Source organism: Carassius gibelio, chromosome B24 (assembly GCF_023724105.1).
Source record: "Carassius gibelio isolate Cgi1373 ecotype wild population from Czech Republic chromosome B24, carGib1.2-hapl.c, whole genome shotgun sequence".
Lineage (NCBI taxonomy): Eukaryota > Metazoa > Chordata > Actinopteri > Cypriniformes > Cyprinidae > Carassius > Carassius gibelio.
In genome coordinates this window covers 14,559,296-14,576,089 of record NC_068419.1, presented here as the reverse complement: position 1 = coordinate 14,576,089, position 16,794 = coordinate 14,559,296, and the positions used below count along the sequence as shown (strand labels likewise).

At 36.9% G+C, this 16,794-nt stretch overlaps 2 protein-coding genes across 3 annotated transcripts in view; one reads left to right on the top strand and one right to left on the bottom strand.

Annotated features, from left to right (window-relative positions):
* Window positions 1–8,209, bottom strand: part of topbp1 (DNA topoisomerase II binding protein 1) — a 31,775-nt gene extending 23,566 nt beyond the window's left edge. The window contains exons 1-9 of the mRNA XM_052595715.1: window positions 7,791–8,209; window positions 7,273–7,372; window positions 7,013–7,147; window positions 5,268–5,411; window positions 4,923–5,104; window positions 4,490–4,683; window positions 4,211–4,402; window positions 3,221–3,384; window positions 2,878–3,041 (exon numbers count right to left, since the gene is read on the bottom strand). Of these exons, the coding sequence (XP_052451675.1) occupies window positions 2,878–3,041; window positions 3,221–3,384; window positions 4,211–4,402; window positions 4,490–4,683; window positions 4,923–5,104; window positions 5,268–5,411; window positions 7,013–7,147; window positions 7,273–7,359 (1,262 nt within the window). The 5' untranslated portion in view covers window positions 7,360–7,372; window positions 7,791–8,209. The remainder of the gene's footprint in view (window positions 1–2,877; window positions 3,042–3,220; window positions 3,385–4,210; window positions 4,403–4,489; window positions 4,684–4,922; window positions 5,105–5,267; window positions 5,412–7,012; window positions 7,148–7,272; window positions 7,373–7,790) is intronic.
* A 245-nt stretch (window positions 8,210–8,454) lies between these two features.
* Window positions 8,455–16,792, top strand: uba5 (ubiquitin-like modifier activating enzyme 5). 2 transcript variants are annotated; one of them, XM_052595719.1, is made up of 12 exons: window positions 8,455–8,795; window positions 8,908–8,953; window positions 9,050–9,139; window positions 9,388–9,497; window positions 9,843–9,929; window positions 10,023–10,107; window positions 11,016–11,120; window positions 11,298–11,425; window positions 11,978–12,113; window positions 12,498–12,573; window positions 12,665–12,771; window positions 16,181–16,792. In XM_052595719.1, the coding sequence occupies exons 1-12, from the start codon at window positions 8,647–8,649 to the stop codon at window positions 16,256–16,258; spliced, it is 1,197 nt and encodes a 398-aa protein (XP_052451679.1). In that variant the 5' UTR covers window positions 8,455–8,646; the 3' UTR covers window positions 16,259–16,792. The 2 variants fall into 2 exon arrangements, with proteins under 2 accessions (XP_052451679.1, XP_052451680.1); XM_052595720.1 differs by having other exon boundaries at window positions 8,692–8,795; window positions 9,050–9,134.
* Window positions 16,793–16,794: the final 2 nt, after the last annotated feature.

The window sequence follows — 16,794 nt, the reverse complement described above, 5'->3', positions numbered from 1 at the left end:
CACACATTCCAAATGTGGTGGCCTACCACGACAGCAACACACAGCTGTACCTGGCCCCAAACATGCACATGTGTACTTTAACCAAAGACATTCATTATCTCTGCCTTAGCAAACCCTTCCTCAGACACAACTCTGAAGGAATCTGCGAGCTGCAACCCTGGGTCAGCGATACGCGCTGCCCTGCCGAAGCCAAGCCTCGTACACAAGTCACAGAAACGCAAGCAGAGATTGTGGGTAACAGATGGCTCGTCAACACTCCTGTGCGCTCCGCTACACTGACCTACGACCAACATGACACCGCCACCCGTGCCAACCTGCTGGACCAAGTACTGAAAGGTACCACCCAACACATTGACATTACTCCTGTCGACACAGCCCTCCAAGCACTGTCTCGACAGCCCATTCTGAACCAGTCATCTGCGGTCCTAGCCTGGACTGCTGCCGACACTGCACGGTGCATCTCCACCGTCATTGGTCCCGCCCTGACTCTTGGCGTGACCTTCATCCTATACAGGATACTCAACGGATGCAAACCTCTACAGCCAAACTCATGACAACTGTGGCTGGAGGTCTCCGATGGAATCCCCGGAAAAGGGACGCAAAGTCAAAAGACAATACCGAACCTCACCAAGCTGAATCCTCAGCTTCAGGAACCACCTGTCATCATGACCCACCTGCTGCATGACCATCACAATTCACTTGTCATCTGCCCATCCTGATGATTGCCGTCCGATGATGTCCACACAGGGACTTCATCTGACGGAAGGGGGATGTGTAACAGATATGCAGATCATCGATTCATGTGTTTAATTCAGATTTTCCAAATGAAACTCTTTTTGCACCAAGTGCCTGGCCTGGCGCCAGCCTGGCTGGACTTAAATTATTTACGATGCCCATGCGAGCTTCAAAGAAGAAATGAAAATCCCCAACCACATTCCAACTCTGGAGACAAAGGAAACCTTGCGTAAAGTTCCTTACTTTTGTAAGTCCTTATTAATATGTATTTTAAATATGTTTATGGATTGCATAAAATGGTTAATCCTTGTTATGTGAAGAGTATAAGTTGCAAGCTTATACTTTAGGAAATGTCTCTCCACACTTTAACTTCCTCAAAGAGAGCCACGTTTCTGCAACCCCCATCTTTGCAGGTCGTAAAACTTTACGATCACACTGGAGAGGAGAGAAGCCAAATCTTCTCCCCAATGCATTCTATGGAATGAATTCGTTACCTGTTAGTTTTTATGTTGTATAAATGTATTACGTATTCCCTTTTGGTACATTTAGATGTTTCCCAACATCTGCAGTGTTATCATGTGTTAAGCAAATCTTTAAATGTGTAATTCGATCTAAAAATTAGATCTTTGATCATATATATATTATGTCTAGTCTTGTTCTAATCGTCATGCTCTGACAGACCCATTTATCTAGAACAAAGTAAGGAAATGTATGTAATCTGAAGTACAAACTTGCTAGAAATATCCCTGATGGAATCGGACAGGCACTAGATCACCAGGGGGTTGCCTCCACAGAGACAAAGGAACTTTTCCCTCCGCTTCAGATCGCGGACATTCATTGGATGCTCCCTCGAAAATGGGCGTGAACTATTTCAAGCTATAAGAATTGACCAAACAAGGTCCACTTCCTCTTCTTCTTGGTTCTCGGACACGCTGCTCTCCTGTGCGACCCTCCGCGCTCATAGCGCAAACCCCCTCAGCACAGGGGCTGAGAGAAAAAAGCCATTTTAATGGCTCCTTTAGAAGCTTTCGTTTCGTTCGTTTCTTTTCTTTTCTTTACTAAGTTTATTCAACTATTCGCCTCTCCACGCAAGGAAGACGAATTCTGGAACAATGTTTGTTGAACCTTTCAAAAACCGCGCGAGGACAGAACAAAGGACCACGTGCTCCACGCTCACGCCAAGCGCAGCGTGCATGCGCGTCACATGGCCTCCGTTTCATGGCACATGGCTGTTTCAACGGGAACAGCGCGCAAAGCTCACAAGCTCGACGCCGATCTCACGCCACTCACATGGGACACTTTTGCAAGTATCACTTTCTCTATGGAGATTTAAATGCTGCTTTAAAGTGTTGTTATGATCTGATTTGTTGTTGGCTTTCCAAAAGTTACTGACTATGATTTTCATACCTGAGCTCCTTATGTGATCTCATTCTATTTTCTCTCTCTCTCTCTCTCTCTCTCTCTCTCTCTTTTATTTGGATTCGTTATGTATTGTATAAAGCTTACTGTTTGTATTGTCGTACGCATATTTACTGTGTGATTTGTAGTTTGATGTATTACTAGTTTAATTATTAAAAACCCATATACTGACGATTGGCTTGGACTCCACCCCACTCACATTACTAGTCACTGAGATGTCTGATCTATAGCTACAAGCTCTAAATTTAGAAACTAAATTTATCATAAGGATAGGATAATATTTTCATGGCCAGAGAATACTTTTCCTTGAATTATAAGGCGTGATAACTTTATTGAAAATTGATAGGTCTACAGTGGTTTGCTGGACATACCACGGTTTGATTTGCAGTAATTTACAGTAAGAGATATCACAATAATTGATATGAAGAATGTAATATTGACATATTAATGAGTAAGTTACAGTGCCCTGTGATTATTTATTGTTATAGGCAATTGAGCTATTTTTCATAATCAATCAAATTTAATGTAACTGTCATCTGAGATCTAAATTAATCATATTCCTGATTAATTATTCAAATTCCCTATATATCATTTGAGTTAATTATTCTGTAAAACTCATTGTTGTTACAATGTTGTCATGCATACAACTTTTTAAAAATACAATTGAAAAACTTTTCTGTTTTTGACTGCCTTGTTGTTGTGTAAACATAGCCTTGGACTGACCTGTGAGTGGCTTTGTCAAGGAAGACTTTGACCCCCTGGTCTGGTTCACCCATCACTATATGGGTCAGCTCTTGGCTGGGCTGGTTGTAACGCAGCCCTCCGGCAGAGTTCACCATCCGCCGCAGTTTCTCCAGTTTCTTTCCTGATACGCCACATAGATATAACTAAAAGACAAAAGAAAGCGAAAAAGGGTCAGTGATGGAAGTTTTTTCCTTCCAGATTCAACGTTTAAATTCACACAAATGAAAAAGATATCTCATAGGCTTAATCCTTAAGATATCACTAAACGCTGTCTCAAATGCATCACTTAAAATTGTTCAGGAAATGTTTAAAACAAACTAACCTTACAGCCATCCAACAGGTCATCAACTCGACAAACAGTGACATCAAATGAGTCAACTGGATCAGGAGTCTCTATGTGGCTGATTCCTGCTGTGGTGAGGGCTGTTTCATTGACATTCATACTGATATTAGAAATATGGCTCAATCCCAGAAGTGAGGGACCTTCTGCACAAACAAATAACAGAGAAATATACACCTGTAAACTCAATAAATCATACACTGGAACTGGTCATAATTAGTGAAAAAGTGAAAGTGACGTGACATTCAAGTATGTTGACCCATACTCAGAATTCGGGCTCTGCATTTAACCCTTCCAAAGTGCACACACACAGAGCAGTGAACACACACACACACACACACACACACACACTGTGAACACACACCCGGAGCAGTGGGCAGCCATTTATGCTGCAGCGCCAGGGGAGCAGTTGGGGGATCGGTGCCTTGCTCAAGGGCACCTAAGTCATGGTATTGCCAGCCCGAGACTCAAACCTACAACCCTAGGGTTAGGAGTCAAACTCTCTAACCACTAGGCCACAACTTAAGATTAAAAAAGTATCTTTGAAATACGTCTCATGGGATCTACAAGGCTGCATTTATTTAATCAAAAACACAGTAAAACAGTAATATTGTGAAATTTTAAAATAAATGTATTTTAATGCATTTATTCCTGTGTTAGAAAAAATGAAATTTTAGCAGTCATTACTCCAGTGTCAGAGATTCAAACACAAAAACATATATCATTACTATCATTTTTTTTTTTTTTTTATAAAAATTAAATAAAATCACTGTGCTGCATAATATTTTATTGGAAATTCTAATATTTGAAAGATTCCTTGAATACATTTTTTTTTTATAAAAACATTGGTAACAATATTTATTAACAATAAATCAATTTAAAGCGTTGTGTTAATCTCTTTCCAAAAATAAATTATTTCCGTACAACACAAATGGTGCCTCAAGCTGAATGATAAAACAGTGTTTTACTCACCCTCTTTGCTCCTGTTGGATCCTGTAGGAGTGGAGGTGTTGGGTCTGCCTGGCTTCTCCTCCGCCGCCTTCTTTCCACGCTCCACGGCATACCTGCTCTCATCCTGACAGAAGCCCTTCTCGATGCTGTCAAACAGCCAGTGCAAGGACACACAGTATACGTTCCATTTACGGGCAAACTCATATTTCTGACCTGAAATGCAACACACAAAATGAAGTGAAGAACATCCTAGGACTGTGTCCAAAAACATACTGATGAGGTTGGAGATTACAGGGTCACCTGTGGGTTCACTGGCAATAAGGTGAGTACACTCATTCATCTTGAGCTGCCCTGTGTAATTGCCTCCATTCTGGTCACACAACCTCTGAACCTCTTTACGCTCCACAGTAGAGAGTCCCGTCACACACACCGTACAGCCTTTCAGGACTGGACACCGATAGTCCTCCGTTTTCAGTTCAGAGTGATGGAAAACACTGTGGGGGAAAAAAAAAAACAAAGATTGTGAAGGGTTTTTTTAGCCTCAGCATCTGGTACACAAGTCATCAGAGTAGAGATGTTGTGAAAGTAAGGGGACGTTATTTTGTTTTTAAAGATGTGTATGGTATGGATAAATTGCTTATAACAACACTGCAATACTCCATTAAATGTTGAGTTGTCAATTTCGAGTTCACAGTGACTTATCCCATGGTGACTTTAACCATGTAGACTTTACCTATCCTGAGACTTTTCCCAGCATGCTTTCACCCAGCTGGGCAAAAGAATGGGCTTCCCAAGGCTTGCGGCCACCAGGTATTTCTTACTCCCCACTTCACCTGCCACCAGGTGAGTGACAGACACATTGAGATCACGGTAGACCCGTCCACCCATCAGCTGGACAAGATCCATCACTTCACTCTACAAGAACAACAAAACAGCTGCTTATTTGTCGTGTAGATCTGCACATGCAGATGTAATTATTTCACTATTTCTATGACATTTTATACACTCTGTAAGCAAAGATGGAGAAAATAAGCAATTGCAGTATATATTTGACTTAATAATCAATGTGTTTCCTTACCCGTGCCTCTTTGTCAAGGTTGGTGCAGGAGATAGTGACATCAGCCATGGCCATGTTGTACACGGGCTGCTCTGCTTTGGGCACACATCTCTGCTTCTGCAGACAAAACAGCACTACCAGAGGACTCACAATCCTGCATCCCAGCTGCAAACATGACAAACATAGTTTTGCTAAATTATTAACATTATAAAATTATTGAAAGTAACATTTGTAATGTTACAAAATTTCAGATTTCAGTTTCAAATAAATGCGCTAAAATGAAAAAAAAAAAAAAAAAATCACCAAACTTTAGTGTGCAGGTATTAAAACTTTAGTTATACATCACTCAGTTTTTGTAAATAATGCAGAGATTAGCGATGTACCAAAATATCAACAGCCACAAAAAAAAATATTTTGTTTTTTTAATGTTTAATAAGTGTTTCACTGATGACATCTTTTGATTGTGTCAGTGTTTATTTTGTGAAAATTAGAAAGATACACTACCAGTCAAAAGATTTTAAACAGTAAGATTTTTGTATTTTTATTTTTTGTTTGTTTTTTTAAATAATTCTATTCTGCCCACCAAGCCTGAATTTATTTATTTATTTATTTTTTCAAAAATAATGCAAAAGCACTATTATTGTGAAATAATTTTACGATTTATAATAACTGCTTTCTAATTGAATTTATTTTAAAATGTCATTTATTCCTGTGATCAAAGCTAAATTTTCAGCATCATTACTCCAGTCTTCAGCGTCACATCCTTCAGAAATCATTCTAATATGCTTATTTGCTATTCAAGAAACACTTTTATTATTATTATTAATAATAATATTATTTAAAACAGTCAAGTTAATTTTTTTCAGTATCCTTTGATGAATAGAAAGATCCAAAGATCAGCATTTATTCAATTGAATTTATTTGAAATAAAAATCTTTTGTACACTAAATAACATCTGAAGGCTTGGAGTCAGTATATTTAAATCGTTATACATGTATTATTAAATTATAGAAATTAATACTTCTTTAGCAAGAATGCATTCAATTGATAAAAAGTCATGAGAAAGACATTAATAAATAATAAGGTTTCAAAATATTTCTATTTCAGATAAATGCTGTTCTTCTGAACTTTCTATTCATCAATGAAACCTAAATAAAATTCTACTCAGCTCTTTTCAACAGTTTTTTGAGCAGAATATAAGAATGATTTCGGAAGGATCGTGTGACTGGAGTTATGACGCTAAAATACAGCTCTGAAATCACATTTTCAAATATATTCAAATAGAAAGCTGTTATTTTAAATAGTAAAAATCTTTCACAATATTACTGCTTTTGCTGTTTTATGGATCAAACACATGCAGGCTTGGTGAGCAGAAGAGAATTCTTAAAGATTCTTTGTTCAGAAACTTTTGACTGGTAGTGTAAGCTACAATTACACGTCAGCGCTTCACCCGGACCAAAAATAACTCTAGAGTAGCAATAGATAAAATTTGTTCAGCAGAAATACCAAGGCAGCTTGTTTGCTGAAGAACTATGACTGGTTTATCACCCTTTGAACAGTTTAAATTAGGTTTTGATGTCTCTGTAATAAATTCTTTGAGTCAAAAAATTCATTTCAAAAGTTCATCAGTAACTGAGACCATAAAAAGCTACACATTTCATATAAATGCTATAAATTAACACAGAATTATATTTTCCCTGGATGGAATGGAATTAAAGTGGCCAATTGCTTATCAATACAAAAAGTGAGGAGTCCAACAAACACACCCCTCTGCAGCGGTCAAAGGCACTGCTGGTGAAGTCACTGAAAACAAACAGGGACTTGTCATTGTGGTCCAGCTCTAGAGCGGCTTCCTCATCCAACGTCTGCACGTATTTCTCTGACTGCAGTTCCACTATTGCCTGAAGATGAACAAATGATTATTTGAGCAAAGACATCAAGTAGTGCTATTAAGGTTCAAAGGATATTATAAAATATAAGAAGCATTCAGTGACAGATGTTAACAAGAATGACACATTATGATCACCTTATAGGCCTGGAGAGCAAGATCACTCTTTTGTCCATTGCGTTCAACAAATTTCACAATGTATGCCTCCTTGTTGCCTTCTGACATGCTGGCATATAATCTACATCACGTGGAAACAAACGGGCAAGGATTTAATGTCATCATTAAACACTGTAAACATCTGCTAATCGTTAACGTTAGTATCCCGTTCTCTCAATAGTGTCATTTCTTTATGTAATACCTGTATATTCGATTTTGTATTAGGTTTAACAAAGTAAATAATAATTTAATACAAAAATCGAACAACGGATGGATGGTGTGTAGGATTATGACACAAATAATGCATAATCCTCGATGTCTCACTGCAGGTTGTTTTGATTATCTCATAAACAAGGCCAAGACGTCAAAGAGTCAAACTGTTGTACAGCTCTAAAACCGTGTAAGTGAATCTATTGCGTGTCTTCTTGAATTTATTAAAATAAAACTAACGTAAGTAACGTTACCTGAACAAACACTCATAATAACAAATGAAGACTTACCGCAAGACCTAGCAGAATCTTGATTACGAGGATTAAAACTAATTTCTAGAAGATTTTGATCTCATTTAAACTTAGTTTTTATCATTTCATCGCAGACACACATATAAATATAAGACAGCAGGATAATTCAATTGCTAATCTGTCAGTATTTTATTTTGAAAATTCGTGTGAAGCCGTATTCCAGTCATTCGCGCCATCAGCTCGGAGAATAACTTCCGCTTCTCTTCTGTTTCTGTGGTGAGATATGACCGCCACCCATCGGACTGGAGGAGTGTAGTATCAGAAATCAAACAACTAGTTAAATACAAATATTATTTTTACTCCATGTATTTTTAGAATTGAGAGAAAACCGTTATTATTTTCCAAAAACGAACAGCGTCTTTTAAGCTGTTACCATAGTAACATATTTATTCTAGCGGCGCGCGATTCGTATGGAAGTTGTTCATCTGAATCGAATCTTAAAATTGATTTGTTCACATGTAAAAATGCTTAGATAAATTGTAGTATTGTTAAATGTAAATCTATAAACAGCGATGAGTCGTGGCTCTAACTTGACTCTAAAAATGGTGGAAAAAACGTAATAAACAGTGTATTTACAAGTGGCGTAGTGATTTGTTTTAACCAGTTCACTTAAACGAACGAACCGATTTGCGCGAATCATTCATTGGGGGAACTTTCGTTCCCGTGTACTCTGTTTCACTCCGGGCTCAAAATCTAGACACACTCTTCCCCAGCTGGTTTCTAACAGTGCAGACGTGTAACATTACATTAATATTAATTTTTGCCGTGCTTTAACTTTCCCACCGGAAAATCACAACAACCCGTGTCTATCACAATATAGGATTTTTACAGAAAAATGGCCACCGTTGAGGAACTGAAGCTGCGAATCCGTGAGTTAGAAAATGAACTAATTAAATCCAAACAGAAGCAAAGTGATGCGGAACATCACCTCAGACCAAAGATTGATCAAATGAGTGCTGAAGTCGTAGACTCAAATCCATACAGGTGAGCAATTTGACGCTGTTATGTTGATTAATAATCGATAAGACTTGTTTTTGAACATATGTAAGGCTAAATCGGTGCGATAGTCACTTTAACTTTGTTTAATACCTCGCAGTCGTCTGATGGCACTCAAAAGAATGGGCATAGTTCAAGACTACGAGGTAAACACGTGTATTTATTATTTTCCTGACACTTGTCTATTGTTGACTGTTCGTGTTCGTGTTGAGATGAGCTCTATCCCCTGCTGTCATCCTCAGAGGATCCGCTCGTATGCTGTGGCTGTGGTGGGAGTGGGAGGAGTGGGCAGTGTCACTGCAGAAATGCTCACCAGATGTGGCATTGGTAAGGTAATGCACCTTTATCATCATTCCTGAATGCATAATCAGATATAAAGATTCACTGATTGGCCAGTCTGTGTTGGTTGGTCTGCATTGTTAATGTTTTTTAGTTAAACTTGGTGCATTCTTGTAGTGTGTGTTGGCAGTCAGAGTACAGAAGCGGAAGCCAGCAGCAGAACCCCCAGAGACATGCCTCAGCTCTGCGGTAACAGACGCTCATGCCTCTTTTTGCTGTGTCTGTGATTTCTTCCCTGCAGTTGCTGCTGTTTGACTATGATAAGGTGGAGTTGGCCAACATGAACCGGCTCTTCTTCCAGCCACATCAGGCAGGGCTCAGTAAAGTTGAGGCTGCAGAACACACTCTTAGGTAACGGGGAGGTTAATAATCATCTTAACATATATTGCAAGGAACGATCAGAGCATTTTCAACATTAATGATAAAAATAAATGTTTCTTGAGCATCAAATCAGCATGAGATGTTTCTAGTCAAGTCTAAAAGTAATAAAAGCATGAATCATTATATAACTGTTTCAATATTGTTAGAGAAATTGTATTTAATTTTCTTATGAAACCTATTTTTAGTGGAAATCCACCTTATCTTTTTCTATTTTATTTTAACAAACTGTGATGTGGATTAAAAGTTAGAAGTTAAAAGGTTATTTTGCAGCATTTTAGTTGATATTTCCCATTTGAATTCTGTTTTCCTGCATAGGAGCATTAATCCAGATGTTGCTTTTGAGAGCCACAATTACAACATCACCACAATGGACAACTTCACGCATTTCATGAACCGCATTAGGTGATCACTTTTTTACATTTTTTATGTCACCGTATGTTTGCCGCCTTATTTTCAATATGCCTGTAATAAACAATCTTTCTTTTGTGTTTTCAGTCACGGAGGACTCGAGGAGGGAAAGCCGGTGGATTTGGTCCTCAGTTGTGTTGATAACTTTGAGGCTCGGATGGCCATTAATACGGTAAAGTTTTTGGCATTAAACTGTAACAACAGTAACTTGTTCATTTTAATATATAAATATTAATGCTATCAAACGATAGATCACGATTAATCACATCCAAAATAAGTTTTTGTTTACATAATAGATGTATGTGTACTGTATATTTATGTATATATTTTTCACCTTATTTGGAAAATATTTACTTGTATATGCGTTTTTATATTTATATTCTTATATTTTATATATAAGTATAATGTATAAACATAAAAAAAATTCTTAAATATTTACATTTTTGTATTTATATATACACATAATAAATATTAAGGTTGCTCATTATTTCCTTGAAATTGTAATTGCGATTTTTTTTTTTCTATTACCATTATCACAATTTACATAGAATGATGTTTATACCATTGATGCAACTGCATGCCATATTTTCTATGAAAGTAAACAAGCTGAAAACACCTTAACTTAACTTTTTTTTAAATGATAAAAAAAGTACAAATATGAATGGTATTTAAACGTTATACTAAAACTAAAATAAAAAAAGGAAAAACCCTTAAAATAGCATTTAGAAAGAAAAAAAACATCTTAGGTGTGCAGAATTACAAAAGTGGACTTTGAACGATTACGTAATTGTGGCATCTATAATTGTAATTGCTATTAGAAATTTGATTAATTGTGCAGCCTTATTAAATATACATGGTATACACACACATTATATAAACAACTTTTATTTTGGATGTGATTTAATTTTGATTAGTCGTTTGACATCACAAATATATATATATATATATATATATATATATATATATATATATATATATATATATAATTATTTATTTATTTTGACAATATTAAATTCTATTTTTTCCCCACACAGTCACTGAAGTTTAGCAATTGCTTGCATGTTTGTTTCTCTCTTCTAGGCATGTAATGAGTTGGGTCAGGTCTGGATGGAGTCGGGTGTCAGTGAGAATGCCGTTTCTGGACACATTCAGCTCATCATCCCTGGAGAAACTGCTTGTTTTGCTGTATGACACACTCATACTCCCAAAACACATGCTATCTTGAATATGAATTATGATCTTAACAATTTTGTAAGGCTGTAACCCTCTTCTGTACTGTCTGTGTCATAATCTATAACACTCCGGTTATATCTGGCAGAATCCGATCCATAAAGATCTGATCCAGATGTGTTTGTGTGTCAGTGTGCACCTCCTCTCGTAGTGGCTGCAAATATCGACGAGAAGACGTTGAAAAGGGACGGGGTTTGTGCTGCCAGTCTGCCCACCACAATGGGAGTGGTCGCCGGACTCCTTGTGCAGAACGTCTTGAAGTAAGACCTCACCACAATCTTGATGATTCAGTACAGTCTTAACCATGCCGTGCTGTTAAACTCTATAAAGCATATGGTATCATATTCGATATGCAAATTTCCAAGGTCAGTAACTCAACATGACCCAACTTGACCAAAGGACCTGTTTTACAGTCTACTACATGATTGATGGTTTATACTTTTTAGCAATTAAAAGCCCTTTTAGTATATTTCTAAGAACATCCCCCTTCAGGTTGTGGTACTTGTCCTTTTGCTGCAAACTCTTAGCATACATAAGAATAGCCTTAAAATTGTTAGTAGTATTTCAAGATTGTATAGTGAACAGTTAAGACTGTGTGACGGTATATATGCACTGTGATGAATCCTATTTCAGTTTAGCTGCACTGAATCCTTTCGTAAATGCTGTAGTATCATACAAATGCCATTAGATGGCAAAATAAAGCCATTTTTGTAACTTAACCAACTTGATCCTTTCTAACTATCAATAGCCCTGTCAGTTCATCCAAAGGACTTTATAACACAGAGCCTGGAATGAAATTGTGTGTGTTCTAGGTTTCTGTTGGGGTTTGGGACAGTGAGTTATTACCTGGGCTATAATGCCATGCAGGATTTCTTCCCGAGCATGGCAATGAAGGCCAACCCACAGTGTGACGACAGACACTGCAGACGACAACAGGACGAGTACAAGGTGCACTGCTACAAATGCAAACATTAACACTGGTTTTTATTTATCCCTGCTCCACCTTGATATTCAATCAAAGGGAGATTTATTGATTAATAAAATATATAATAATTAAACATGATTTAACCACAACATTGCTCATTCTGAAACCATTTTCCTTGATTCTATTCATTTAAATGTTTAATTAATTTTAACTTCATATTCAATTTTAGTTAATTTTTTAATGAATCACTTTCACTGAACAACACTTTTTAAGTTTAGAAAATTCCAAAATATTAAATGCGGTTACTAAACAAGTGTTTTAATCATCTGTGTAGAAAAAGCATACTGTGACAACCAGTTAGTATCATTACTAGCAGTATATGATGTCGTATTTCTTCCTTTCTTCAGAAAAAAGAAGTAGAGCGGCCAAAGCAGGAAGTGGTACAGGAAGAAGAGGAAGTGGTGCATGAGGACAATGAATGGGGTTGGCATTCCACACACAGCACATTTCTCATTCATAAACCAGAAATCTTGAAATGTTATATCATTTTGTATGTAATGTTGTTTCGTGGCAGGCATTGAGCTGGTTTCAGAGGTGTCAGAGGCAGAGCTTCAGGACGCATCGGGACCGGTACCAGATCTGCCCGAGGGCATTACTGTAGCCTACACCATACCTGAGAAGGTACGACCCACTGAATTATTACATAACACTTTAGTTATTCAGAAGTTTTCCTGCTTTAAAAAACAAACAAAAAAATATTTATTTGGCAGTGAAGTTGCATTTTATAATATTTTAGTGCTGTCAAACAATCGCGATTAATCATATCCAAAATAAATGTCTTTGTTTGCATAATTCAGGGCTATTCAAATAGCTGCCCGCAGGTCACCTGCCCCTCATCGCACATATGCCTTGATTTATTTTTTTTGCGCTAATTAGTTTGTCCACAAGGTGGCAACACTAGTCTGGGCCATTGTTTCACGCAGCCAAAAAAAGAAAAGGGAGAGATGCAACAACAATCTAGCGAAGACCGCAACATCAATAGACAGCAGCGGTGACAAGCGCTTGCGAGAGGGAGCTATAAGATATCCACAACTCTAGTTTAAAGGAGTATAAAGACAGTTTTATAGGTCTTAACTTCTGGCGAGAAATGGCAGAAATAAAAAAATGGAGAAGACTTGGAAACCTTCCGCGCTGTATACAAACGAACATGCAACAATACATTTATTAATCTGTGTTAATGTTAATTAATAAAAAAAAAACAATCGTTCATGTTTTTGTTGCTGTTACATGACGTAGCGGTGTCTGACTAGGGGCGAACTGGCGAAGGCATTCGCTGTCCACACAAAAACGCAAGGGTTGTATTTTCAGATTTAACCATTCTGGGACCCGGTTTCAAAAATTATTGGTTTCACTCTCCCAAAACGCCAGATCTGCCTGGACGAAACGCCTATATGATACAAAATGTATGCGTATACAGTAGGGATATGGCGGTATCAAATTTTCCTGTTGCTCATGCTTTTATCACTGTAAAATTTTGTTTAAAAAAGTGCTCAAAATAGGTTAAATAACTTTTTTTCTAATAACAAACATAACTGAACATTAAAATAAAATAAAGAAAAATATCTAAAGTTAAAAGTTTTGCACAGATTAAAGTGCAAAAGAACTATAAAGATCCATAGGTATCACTTTACAATCTCATTAGTTAACCATTAACATTCACAAAAGCTACATTTGCTACAGAAGTTATTAATCTTTGTTAAAAAAATATTAGCTCATTAAATAATACAGTTGCAACTTTACATTTTAAAATGTGTTATTAAATATTGGAATATCTAAGATTATTGACTGTTCAGAAGAATTTGTCATTGGCAGTTTATGTTAACCAATGAATTAACTAATGTTAAAAATTAAGCTCTGGTGTAAAGTGTGAATTAACAATAAAAAAAAATATTTATGGCACGTTGTAGTCCAGATTAAGGTAACCTATTAAGTCTTAATACTTAAGTGTTTGGCACTGTGATGAACATCATAGCAAATACACAAATCTGATTGGCTATTTAAAATAATTTAAATATGTTTCAGAAAGTAGTCCAGCTGGTTTATTTCCAGGGTAAGGACATTTTCTGCAGTTTAGCGCCATGTGCTGTATTAGAGTGAATGTGCTTTCATTCAGCGCGTCTCTCACGTGTTCCTCCATGTGCTTCTCATGCTTGCTTGATTAAATCAGAACACACGGAGTCTTTCAAGCAGCATGCAGCGGTGTTGTGCATTTTGACCAGTTGATGGGAATAGTATTCTTAAAATGCATTCCAAATTTTGAATAATTTGTAATAAAATTATTCACAGTATTTAGAAGTGACCACGAAAACAATATCGTGCATACTGATTACAGTGGTATATTTCATTACCGAATACCTGCAAGAGTCCAGTATACAGCTAAACGTGTCTCCGTGTGGAAGAGGCCTTAGTAAAGAGATTCCATTAAACACATTTAAAATAAACCAGTTCGTTGACTCTACATTAATTTGAAGGTTCAGTGTGAAATTATGACTATTATTCCTGATTACTTACAGAAAAATGTGCAATTAATTAGTAAATTAATTGGCCCCCTTCAATGAAATAGCTGTGACATAATTTATGTCTGTGTGTGTGTGTATATATATATACACACACACACACACATATTTTAAGTTTGTACATTTGGGCAGCAGAAACAACAATCAGCACACTGTTACATGCAGGGCTTACAACTCCTCAAAAATATTTTATTTGATGCTATATCAGAGGGCATTAAAAAAACAAATGTAAAGTGCAAAACGTTTTCAAGACAAAAGCTCTTCCTCAGTGCCACATTAGTGCACACCTGCACCCATTAAAACATCAATATTCACCATGGACATCATAATAAAAAAGTGAAAGTGACATGACATTCAGCCAAGTATGGTGACCCATACTCAGAATTTGTGCTCTGCATTTAACCCATCCGAAGTGCAGACACACACACACACACTGTGAACACACACCCAGAGCAGTGGGCAGCCATTTATGCTGCGGCGCCCGGGGAGCAGTTGGGGGTTCGATGCCTTGCTCAAGGGCACCTAAGTCGTGGTATTGAAGGTGGAGAGAGTACTGTACATGCACTCCCCCCACCCAATTCCTGCCGGCCCGGGACTCGAACTCACAACCCTTCGATTGGGAGTCCGACTCTCTAACCATTAGGCCACCAATATGCATGCAGGCACAAAAAAAACACCACACAATACATCAAATTTACCCTAAGACATTACATTGAGCTAAAAAATAGCTAAATGATTTTATCTTGCATCTTAATTTGATGGATTTGATCAAATTTAATGCAGAAGTGGATAACGTTTCAGTATCTTTTCTTCATATAAGCGTTTCTTTGAAATCAGGGTCCTTGATCACCACACTATATACCAAGCCTTACTGATATAAACAGCATTTTGCACGCTACCAGTGCTCATCCTACCTATTTAAAAAAGGCATTGCTTTATACACAATTTCTCTGTTTAAAACTAATTTGCACGGTGAATTCTGAGTTTGAGAAACAGATTGTGGGAATGTATAAACCGTTTATCCTTAGGGGTAATAACTCCAACATCCTGGGAAAACAAAATGCATTTACCTGCTAAATAATTAACACTAACATTGAAGAATATTTTTTTTTTTTAGTAAGGTTGTTTTAAATGTATCAAAATTGACAGTTAGAACATTTGTTGCAAAAGATTTTATTTCAAATAAATGCAGTTTTTTTTTTACTTGTCATCAAAGAATGTTAAGCAGCACACCTGTTTTCAACATTGATAATAAGAAATGTTTCTTGAGCAGTAATTCTGCACATTAGCATGACGTCTGAAGGATCATGTGACACTGGAGTAATGCCTGCTGAGAATTCAGCACCTCACAGGAATAGATAACATTTTGAAATATATTAAAATAAAACCGTTATTTTAAAATGTAACAATATTAGTGTTTTTCCCATATTTTTTATAATATAGTCTTGGTAATCATTACCGTCTCTTGACTACCATGTCTGTGTAATATTCCATGTGTTCTTTCTTCTTCCCAGGATGGAGCGTCAGGGGAGACGGTGGAGGAAACCGATCAGAGTTTAGAAGAGCTGATGGCTCAGATGAGAAAGATGTAAGAGAACAACAAGCAAGAGGAAAGTGACATCCTTGAACTCAGAAAAAACTCTCCCACAAACTCATTATTATTAGTACTTACATATGTAACATCGGAGGTCTCATACTAAACGAGTTTGGATTTAGTTTTTTTTTTTATTCTGTTTTTGCAAGCAGCCTGTAACACAAGATCTTTACAGGTTTACTTCAACTGAAAGTCTTAATTCTGCTGATTCTTTAATTTCACAGTGTTTCAGAGCTGGCATGGAATGGTTAATCGAACTAATCAGAAAAGATTGTTTTTATTTTTAATAACTGTTGTTACCAGGAAATGGTTTTGTGACAGAAACTGATACGACTTCAGCCACAGATGTGAAAGTGTTCTTGTCATGTCTGAAACCGAATGTGCTTGTGGACACCCAGCCTGATGTTATAAAGAACAACACACAAAATATTTCAGATAGCTCATCATTGGCCTGATTCTGACTGCTGTATTGAATGGTATAACATTGTAATAATGCAAATGAAAAAATAAATGTATTGGGTATTACATTCCATA